General features: G+C 50.1%; 1 protein-coding gene across 1 annotated transcript; it reads right to left on the bottom strand.

The window, feature by feature from the left end:
• Positions 1-26: 26 nt before the first annotated feature.
• Positions 27-10,506, bottom strand: PYGO2 (pygopus family PHD finger 2). The gene is made up of 3 exons (XM_075844798.1): positions 10,244-10,506; positions 7,292-7,341; positions 27-1,630 (listed from the first exon to the last, which is right to left on the bottom strand). The coding sequence occupies exons 1-3, from the start codon at positions 10,302-10,304 to the stop codon at positions 572-574; spliced, it is 1,170 nt and encodes a 389-aa protein (XP_075700913.1). The 5' UTR covers positions 10,305-10,506; the 3' UTR covers positions 27-571.
• Positions 10,507-11,265: the final 759 nt, after the last annotated feature.

Below are 11,265 nucleotides of genomic sequence, written 5' to 3'. Positions count from 1 at the left end.
TCACACAGGAGACGTGATAAGCGGCGTCACCAGCGAGTGGATTTATTAAGTGCATATATGATATGATAGAAGCGGCAGCCGCCCCGGTACATTGCGCAGGAGCCGCTGCTCTGGTCACGCATCTTCTGTTTTATCTTATTACAATGAGGTAGAATGACAGAAAACACAGCAGCACAGGGGAGGTGTACAGAGCGCCCCCTGGAGGCCACACAATGCAATGACAACATGTCTGACCTCAGCCGCTGACGGCCCCACAAGTGCTGATCGGAGGGACCCTATGCTGGCAGTGTATTGCTCCGTTATCAGCCCTTACAGAGAGCGATTGTCTCCTCCATGGTTTGTGCGTGCGTCTCATCAGTGCTTGTGATTGGCTGACAGGGAAGCGGTGCACGGATCACGTACATCCCCCGATCAGCACTTTAGGGGGTCCCTGTATATTGCAGTCCTGGACACGGCCGTGTGACTATATACACAGGGGCACACAAGATGGACGCCTCATCGACACGTACGTAGAAAAGCCAGTGATTGTTTCGTCTCGATCCTGGATGAGCGGTTCACTGTGCGGCGGCTCTCAGCCATCATTGGCGGCCACCAGCTGTCCCATGGGCTCGCGGATGTACACGGACTGGATGTCCTTGGTTTTCAGACAGTAGTCACAGGCCCACACGGCGGACGACTCGCGGGTCAGCAGGCTGTAGGCGCTCTCCGTCATCCCCGTGCACTCCCGGTGAAACCACTTCTGACAAGAAGCCTCACACAAGATGGCGTCCTGGTCATCGTTCACCTCGTTGCGGCAGGCCCCGCACGGATACACCAGACCTGGAGGGGGCTGGTGGCCGGAGCTGCCGGTGGGTTTGCTTGGCTGGGGGTTGTTGTTGACCTCGGGCGTGCTGCTGTTCCCCCGGGGGGCGCTGTTTGGAGTGAAGTTCTGCTGGTTGCCGTTGATGGCGGTCGGGGAGCCGACGTGCTGCTCCTGGCTGAAGGTGTTGCTGGGAGGGTTTAAGTTTTTGTTGTGCTCCTCCACGCCCGCCGGGAAGGTCTGGTCCGTCCCAGCAAAGGGGCTGCTGTTCGGAGGGAGGCTGGGCCTCTGCATCGCGGCCTGTCCAAACGGGTGACCAGGAGAGCCAAACCGCTGAGGGAACGGAGGGCCGCCAGGGGAGTTTACTACAGGGCCCGGTCCCATGTCCCCCCGGGGTGGCTGGCCCATCGTGGGTGACATCATAGGGCCAAACCCTCCAACTGGCCCCTGCATCATCTGCCCAGCGGAGGGGCTGAAGCTCTGTCCCATGCCGGGGTTGAAGGGCTGGCTGGCGAAGTTCATGTTTCCCGGCTGCACGTAATTAGGATTCTGGGGCATTCCAAACCCTGGGCCCATCTGGTTAGGAGGGAAGGGAGGGGGCTGTCGTCTCATAGGCTGCGGGCCCCCAGGGTAACCGGGTGGCACCTGGTGCGGCATGCCCCCCTGCATGCGGAAGTTTCCAAACGGCACAGGGTTGTTCATAAAGGGAGAGGCGGCAGCGTTGACCTTTGGGGCCCCAAAGTCATCTTCAAATGGATTTGAGGCGACCAGGTGGTCCACCATAGGAGTAGGGGGAGGGGCAAACTCCGAGAGGTGAGAGTAAGCAGTTCCCTAGGAAAGAGGAGGAAACACATTAAATGGGTGGAGAGCGGAGACGTTCATAATGACGAGCAGAGATATAGCGCCACCTGGAGGACATCAACCGAAACAACTCATCAAATCCCTTCCCTCCAAGTCTAGACAGCGGCTTCTGTTATGTGGTGATGTGAGCAAGAAGCCGACGCCGTACACACCACGGAGACAACATGCCCCCGACGCCGTACACACCACGGAGACAACATGCCCCCGACGCCGTACACACCACGGAGACAACATGCCCCCGACGCCGTACACACCACGGAGACAACATGCCCCCGACGCCGTACACACCACGGAGACAACATGCCCCCGACGTCGTACACACCACGGAGACAACATGCCCCCGACGCCGTACACACCACGGAGACAACATGCCCCCGACGCCGTACACACCACGGAGACAACATGCCCCCGACGCCGTACACACCACGGAGACAACATGCCCCCGACGCCGTACACACCACGGAGACAACATGCCCCCGACGCCGTACACACCACGGAGACAACATGCCCCCGACGCCGTACACACCACGGAGACAACATGCCCCCGACGCCGTACACACCACGGAGACAACATGCCCCCGACACCGTACACACCACGGAGACAACATGCCCCCGACACCGTACACACCACGGAGACAACATGCCCCCGACACCGTACACACCACGGAGACAACATGCCCCCGACACCGTACGCACCACGGAGACAACATGCCCCCGACACCGTACGCACCACGGAGACAACATGCCCCCGACACCGTACGCACCACGGAGACATCATGCCCCCGACGCCGTACACACCACGGAGACAACATGCCCCCGACGCCGTACACACCACGGAGACAACATGCCCCCGACGCCGTACACACCACGGAGACAACATGCCCCCGACGCCATACACACCACGGAGACAACATGCCCCCGACGCCATACACACCACGGAGACAACATGCCCCCGACGCCGTACACACCACGGAGACAACATGCCCCCGACGCCGTACACACCACGGAGACAACATGCCCCCGACGCCGTACACACCACGGAGACAACATGCCCCCGACGCCGTACACACCACGGAGACAACATGCCCCCGACGCCGTACACACCACGGAGACAACATGCCCCCGACGCCGTACACACCACGGAGACAACATGCCCCCGACGCCGTACACACCACGGAGACAACATGCCCCCGACGTAACACGGTCCAGACACCGCAGCACAGAACAGCCCCTATCACACACACCATGTAATAATATCATCACCTCCAGTATCATACACCATGTATTATCATCTCATCCTGTATCACACACCATGTAATAATATCATCTCCTCCAGTATCATACACCATGTAATAATATCATCGCCTCCAGTATCACACACCATGTATTATCTCCTCCAGTATCACACACCATGTAATAATATCATCTCCTTCAGTATCACATACACCATGTAATATCATATCCTCCAGTATCACACACACCATGTAATATTATCACCTCCTCCAGTATCACATACACCATGTAATATCATATCCTCCAGTATCACACACACCATGTAATATTATCACCTCCTCCAGTATCACACACACACCATGTAATATCATATCCTCCAGTATCACATACACCATGTAATATTATCATCTCCTCCAGTATCACACACACCATGTAATAATATCATCTCCTCCAGTATCACACACCATGTAATAATATCATCTCCTCCAGTATCACACACACCATGTAATAATATCATCTCCTCCAGTATCACACACCATGTAATATTATCATCTCCTCCAGTATCACATACACCATGTAATATCATCTCCTCCAGTATCACACACCATGTAATAATATCATCTCCTCCAGTATCACACACCATGTAATAATATCATCTCCTTCAGTATCACACACACCATGTAATAATATCATCTCCTCCAGTATCACACACCATGTAATAATATCATCTCCTCCAGTATCACACACCATGTAATAATATCTCCTCCAGTATCTCACACACACCATGTAATATTATCACCTCGTCCAGTATCACACACCATGTAATAATATCATCTCCTCCAGTATCACACACACCATGTAATAATATCATCTCCTCCAGTATCACACACCATGTAATAATATCATCTCCTCCAGTATCACATACACCATGTAATATTATCACCTCCTCCAGTATCACATACACCATGTAATATTATCATCTCCTCCAGTATCACACACCATGTAATAATATCATCTCCTCCAGTATCACACACCATGTAATAATATCATCTCCTCCAGTATCACACACCATGTAATATTATCACCTCCTCCAGTATCACATACACCATGTAATATCATATCCTCCGGTATCACACACACCATGTAATATTATCACCTCCTCCAGTATCACATACACCATGTAATATCATCTCCTCCAGTATCACATACACCATGTAATATCATCTCCTCCTGTATCACACACCATGTAATAATATCTCCTCCAGTATCACACACACCATGTAATATTATCACCTCCTCCAGTATCACACACACCATGTAATAATATCATCTCCTCCAGTATCACATACACCATGTAATAATATCATCTCCTCCAGTATCACATACACCATGTAATATTATCATCTCCTCCAGTATCACACACCATGTAATAATATCATCTCCTCCAGTATCACACACCATGTAATAATATCATCTCCTCCAGTATCACACACCATGTAATAATATCATCTCCTCCAGTATCTCACAACATGTAATAATATCATCTCCTCCAGTATCACACACCATGTAATAATATCATCTCTTCCAGTATCACACACCATGTAATAATATCATCTCTTCCAGTATCACACACCATGTAATAATATCATCTCTTCCAGTATCACACACCATGTAATAATATCATCTCTTCCAGTATCACACACCATGTAATAATATCATCTCCTCCAGTATCACACACACCATGTAATATTATCACCTCGTCCAGTATCACACACCATGTAATAATATCATCTCCTCCAGTATCACACACATCATGTAATATTATCACCTCCTCCAGTATCACACACCATGTAATATCTCCTCCAGTATCACACACCATGTAATATAATCTCCTCCAGTATCACACACCATGTAATATTATCACCTCCTCCAGTATCACATACACCATGTAATATCATATCCTCCAGTATCACATACACCATGTAATATCATCTCCTCCAGTATCACACACCATGTAATATCATCTTCTCCAGTATCACACACCATGTAATATTATCATCTCCTCCAGTATCACACACCATGTAATAATATCATCTCCTCCAGTATCACACACACCATGTAATAATATCATCTCCTCCAGTATCACACACCATGTAATAATATCATCTCCTCCAGTATCACACACCATGTAATAATATCATCTCCTTCATTATCACACACACCATGTAATATCATCACCTCCTCCAGTATCACACACCATGTGTTATCTCCTCCAGTATCACACACACCATGTAATATCATATCCTCCAGTATCACACACCATGTAATATCATATCCTCCAGTATCACACCATGTAATAATATCATCTCCTCCAGTATCACACACCAAGTAATATCATCTCTTCCAGTATCACACACCATGTAATAATATCATCTTCTCCAGTATCACACACACCATGTAATATTATCATCTCCTCCAGTATCACACACCATGTAATAATATCTCCTCCAGTATCACACACACCATGTAATATTATCACCTCCTCCAGTATCACACACACCATGTAATAATATCATCTCCTCCAGTATCACACACCATGTAATAATATCACCTCCTCCAGTATCACATACACCATGTAATAATATCTCCTCCAGTATCACACACACCATGTAATATTATCACCTCCTCCAGTATCACACACACCATGTAATAATATCATCTCCTCCAGTATCACACACCATGTAATAATATCATCTCCTCCAGTATCACACACCATGTAATAATATCATCTCCTCCAGTATCACACACACCATGTAATAATATCATCTCCTCCAGTATCACACACCATGTAATAATATCTCCTCCAGTATCACACACACCATGTAATATTATCACCTCCTCCAGTATCACACACCATGTAATAATATCTCCTCCAGTATCACACACCATGTAATAATATCACCTCCTCCAGTATCACACACCATGTAATATCATATCCTCCAGTATCACACACCATGTAATAATATCTCCTCCAGTATCACACACACCATGTAATATTATCACCTCCTCCAGTATCACACACACCATGTAATATCATATCCTGCAGTATCACACACACCATGTAATATTATCACCTCCTCCAGTATCACACACACCATGTAATATTATCACCTCCTCCAGTATCACACACACCATGTAATATCATATCCTGCAGTATCACACACACCATGTAATATTATCACCTCCTCCAGTATCACACACACCATGTAATATCATATCCTCCAGTATCACACACCATGTAATATCATCTCCTCCAGTATCACACACCATGTAATAATATCATCTCCTCCAGTATCACACACACCATGTAATAATATCATCTCCTCCAGTATCACACACCATGTAATAATATCTCCTCCAGTATCACACACCATGTAATATTATCACCTCCTCCAGTATCACACACCATGTAATAATATCATCTCCTCCAGTATCACACACCATGTAATAATATCATCTCCTCCAGTATCACACACACCATGTAATAATATCATCTCCTCCAGTATCACACACACCATGTAATATTATCACCTCCTCCAGTATCACACACCATGTAATAATATCATCTTCTCCAGTATCACATACACCATGTAATATTATCACCTCCTCCAGTATCACACACCATGTAATAATATCTCCTCCAGTATCACACACCATGTAATAATATCATCTTCTCCAGTATCACACACCATGTAATATTATCACCTCCTCCAGTATCACACACCATGTAATATCATATCCTCCAGTATCACACACCATGTAATAATATCTCCTCCAGTATCACACACACCATGTAATATTATCACCTCCTCCAGTATCACACACACCATGTAATATCATATCCTGCAGTATCACACACACCATGTAATATTATCACCTCCTCCAGTATCACACACACCATGTAATATCATCTCCTCCAGTATCACACACACCATGTAATATCATATCCTGCAGTATCACACACACCATGTAATATTATCACCTCCTCCAGTATCACACACACCATGTAATATCATCTCCTCCAGTATCACACACCATGTAATATCATCTCCTCCAGTATCACACACCATGTAATATCATATCCTCCAGTATCACACAGCATAGTCATGAATGGCCACACAAACGCGAGGCCCTTGAATAATACAGGAGAAGTCATCGGTAATAAGATATCAGGTGTAGAGCGGCAGCGGATTGACGCCTTGTGCTACTAGGACCTGGGGGAGGGGGCTTAATGTCGAGAGATAGATGGGACAGAGTATGGTCCCAACCTTCATAAACTGGGCATTCACTGGTCCCTTTACTTTACGCTGTTCCTTCCCAACCCCCTGGTCCCCATACCTGAGTGTTTGACTTGCGGCGTTTCTTCTCTGGGCTCTTCATTTGCATGCCTGGAAAACAGAGATGACCAATCAGATCATCATCATGTGACAACCTCCCCCAAAGAACAGTGACCCCCCACAGGCGTAATGTTATCATGTAACTCTATGGGAGCTGTATATATCTGTATATAGTGAGCTCCCCCAAAGAACAGGTGACCCCCCACAGGCATAATGTTATCATGTAACTCTATGGGAGCTGTATATATCTGTATGTAGTGATCTCCCCCTAGTGGTGACAGCAGGCAGCAGAATGTTATCATGTAACTCTATGGGAGCTGTATATATCTGTATGTAGTGATCTCCCCCAAAGAACAGTGACCCCCCACAGGCATAATGTTATCATGTAACTCTATGGGAGCTGTATATATCTGTATATAGTGAGCTCCCCCAAAGAACAGGTGACCCCCCACAGGCATAATGTTATCATGTAACTCTATGGGAGCTGTATATATCTGTATGTAGTGATCTCCCCCTAGTGGTGGCTGCAGGCAGCAGAATGTTATCATGTAACTCTATGGGAGCTGTATATATCTATGTAGTGAAATCCTCCTAGTGGTGACTGCAGGCAGCAGAATGTTATCATGTAACTCTATGGGAGCTATATATTTCTGTATATAGTGAGCTCCCTCTAGTGGTGACTGCAGGCAGCAGCATGTTATCATGTATCTCTATGGGAGCAGTATATATCTATGGGGGGCCCAGTGATCGAAAACAGCAGTGCAGAGGATTTGTGATCCTCCTCCTGTCCCTGTATGGATGTAGATGACCCAAGGGGCGGGCGGTGATCCTTCTCCTGTCCCTGTATGGCTGTAGATGTCCCCCTGGAGGGGGAGGCTGTGATTCTCCTCCTGTCCCTGTATGTCCCCCTGGAGGGAGAGGCTGTGATTCTCCTGCTGTCCCTGTATGTCTGTAGATGTCCCCCTGGAGGGAGAGGCTGTGATTCTCCTCCTGTCCCTGTATGGCTGTAGATGTCCCCCTGGAGGGAGAGGCTGTGATTCTCCTGCTGTCCCTGTATGTCTGTAGATGTCCCCCTGGAGGGAGAGGCTGTGATTCTCCTCCTGTCCCTGTATGGCTGTAGATGTCCCCCTGGAGGGAGAGGCTGTGATTCTCCTCCTGTCCCTGTATGGCTGTAGATGTCCCTGGGGGAGGGTTAATATGAACCTTTGTGCATGTTCTCACCCCTTATTAGTAAGAGAACATACTAGCCACATGATATATATTTTTGTAATCACTCCTGTGTAACTCCACAGCTCGGTCAAAGAAGTCACAAAGTGTTAAAAAAAATATATATAAATTTCCCGTATGCAAAGTTTCATTATTGAAAAACAAATACTAAAAAGGAATAAGAATAAGTTGCATATTAATCTCGCCACATCAGTAACAGCCGGACTAGAAATTAAAATCGTATTTATCCGGCGCGGTTAACGCAGTAAAAAACAAAACAAACTTCATCTGGTCTCAAAGTGTTCAAAAAGTCCCAGGAACCCCAAAAATGTGAGTACCCAATGAAAAGTACCGCTCCACCGAAAAATAAAAACATGGCGAGACGAAAACAAATGATTCTGTAAGAAAGTGTTTACTGTGTAAAAGTATTGAAACAATAAGACGTGGCATCGCCGTGACGACCCGCGGAGAAACGTCACATTATTTATACCGAGCAACGAGGTCCAGAAAGGAGGGGATGCCCGCCGGGGCGCAGAGCGGGGTCTTACTGGGAGACGCGTCACTAAGGGGTTAAGCTCAAGAAACGACAGACAATGTAACCGGGGCCAAAACCCCTACAAAGAACTCATGATGGAAACGAAGAGCCGCCCCCCAATACAATACAACCCCCCAAGCAGATTACAGCACCCCAAAACCCAGACAATGTACACCCCCATAGTGACCGCTGCCAGGCAATAAGAACCCCTCATTATCCCCATACAACTCCTAAGGTATAACCCCAAACATCTACCCCCTTCTCTGCCCCTCCCCCTCACGTCCCCCCTTCTCTCCGCCCCTCCCCCTCACGTCCCCCCTTCTCTCCGCCCCTCCCCTCCTCCGCACGTCCCCCCTTCCCTCCTCACGTCCCCTCCTCCTCACGTCCCCCCTTCTCTCTGCCCCTCCCCCCTCACATCCCCCCTTCTCTCCGCCCCTCCCCTCCTCCGCACGTCCCCCTTTCCCTCCTCCTCACGTCCCCTCCTCCTCACGTCCCCCTTCTCTCGTTCCCTCCTCCTCACGTCCCCTCCTCCTCACGTCCCCCCTTCTCCCGTGCCCTCCTCCTCACGTCCCCCCCTTCCCTCCTCCTCACGTCCCCCCCTTCCCTCCTCCTCACGTCCCCCCCTTCCCTCCTTCTCTCGTCCCCTCCTCCTCACGTCCCCCCTTCTCTCCGCCCCTCCTCCTCACTTCCCCTCTTCTCCCGTCGCCCCCCTTCTCTCCGTCCCCCCTTCCCCCCCTCCTCCTCACGTCCACCCTTCTCTCCGTCCCCCCTCCCCCTTCTCTCCGTCTCCCCCTCCCCCTTCTCTCCGTCTCCCCCTCCCCCTTCTCTCCGTCCCTTCCTCCTCACGTCCCCCCTTCTCTCCGTCCCTTCCCCCTCCCGTCCCACCTTCTCTCCGTCCCTTACCGTCCCCTCCTCCCGTCCCCCCTTCTCTCCATCCCTTCCTCCTCACGTCCCCCCTTCTCTCCGTCCCTTCCGCCTCACGTCCCCCCTTCTCTCCGTCCCTTCCGCCTCACGTCCCCCCTTCTCTCCGTCCCTTCCGCCTCACGTCCCCCCTTCTCTCCGTCCCTTCCGCCTCACGTCCCCCCTTCTCTCCGTCCCTTCCGCCTCACGTCCCCCCTTCCTCCTCACGTCCCCCCTTCTCTCCGTCCCTTCCTCCTCACGTCCCCCCTTCTCTCCGTCCCTTCCTCCTTCTCTCCGTCCCCTCCTCCTCACCGGCTTTGGCTCTGCGGCCCGGGACTGTGAGACCTTCCAGCTTGTCCTGGTCCGCGGCCATTAGAGAAGCGGGGAGAAGATTCACAGACCGGGCATCTCCCGCAGCCTATCCCCGGTTAGTAGGCCTCAGTCCCCGGGATGTGGCGGAGTGTCCCCTCAGGTTCCGGGCAGCGCTGACGGGAAGATAATATCCGCTCACCAGGCCGCTCACCGCACAAAAACCGGAAACACTAAGAGCGAACCGGAAGCTGGCCGGACTGTACTACAGATTCCCAACAGGGAGGGGGGACCAGAGAATCCTGCACGGAAGACCCGACCAGTCATCTGCCCCGCTCCCATCATTATCACTAAGCACCTCCCCCTGAAGGAATGGTACTGGCCAAACCTCACACTGTTTTCATACATCGGGCTGGCGCAAAGCAAGAAACGGGGAGAAGAGGCGGCTGCGTGACGTAAACCATTCATACAGCGGTGTACAGACCGCGAGCACCTCCCCTCTATATATACCGGAGACCGCCAGCACCTCCCCCCCTTCTATATACCGGAGACCTCCAGCACCTCCCCCCTTCTATATACCAGAGACCTCCAGCACCTCCCCCCTTCTATATACCAGAGACCTCCAGCACCCCCCCTTCTATATACCGGAGACCTCCAGCACCTCCCCCCTTCTATATACCAGAGACCTCCAGCACCTCCCCCCTTCTATACACCAGAGACCTCCAGCACCTCCCCCCCTTCTATATACCGGAGACCTCCAGCACCTCCCCCCCTTCTATATACCGGAGACCTCCAGCACCTCCCCCCTTCTATACACCAGAGACCTCCAGCACCTCCCCCCCTTCTATATACCGGAGACCTCCAGCACCTCCCCCCCTTCTATATACCGGAGACCTCCAGCACATCCCCCCTTCTATACACCGGAGACCTCCAGCACCTCCCCTTCTATATACCAGAGACCTCCAGCACCTCCCCCCTTCTATATACCAGAGACCTCCAGCACCTCCCCCCCTTCTATATACCAG

The sequence above is a fragment of the Rhinoderma darwinii genome, chromosome 12 (assembly GCF_050947455.1).
Source record: "Rhinoderma darwinii isolate aRhiDar2 chromosome 12, aRhiDar2.hap1, whole genome shotgun sequence".
NCBI classification, from domain to species: Eukaryota; Metazoa; Chordata; class Amphibia; order Anura; family Rhinodermatidae; genus Rhinoderma; species Rhinoderma darwinii.
Note: the sequence above shows the minus strand (reverse complement) of the source record. Positions and strands in the feature narration are given on the sequence as shown.

Excerpts from the sequence above, each read along its gene's own strand:
- PYGO2 (XM_075844798.1), bottom strand. The coding sequence starts at position 10,304 with ATGGCCGCGGACCAGGACAAGCTGGAAGGTCTCACAGTCCCGGGCCGC. Across the intron at positions 7,342-10,243 it reads GGGCCGCAGAGCCAAAGCCG|GCATGCAAATGAAGAGCCCA; the intron begins GTGAGGAGGAGG and ends TCTGTTTTCCAG. Across the intron at positions 1,631-7,291 it reads GCCGCAAGTCAAACACTCAG|GGAACTGCTTACTCTCACCT; the intron begins GTATGGGGACCA and ends CCTCTTTCCTAG.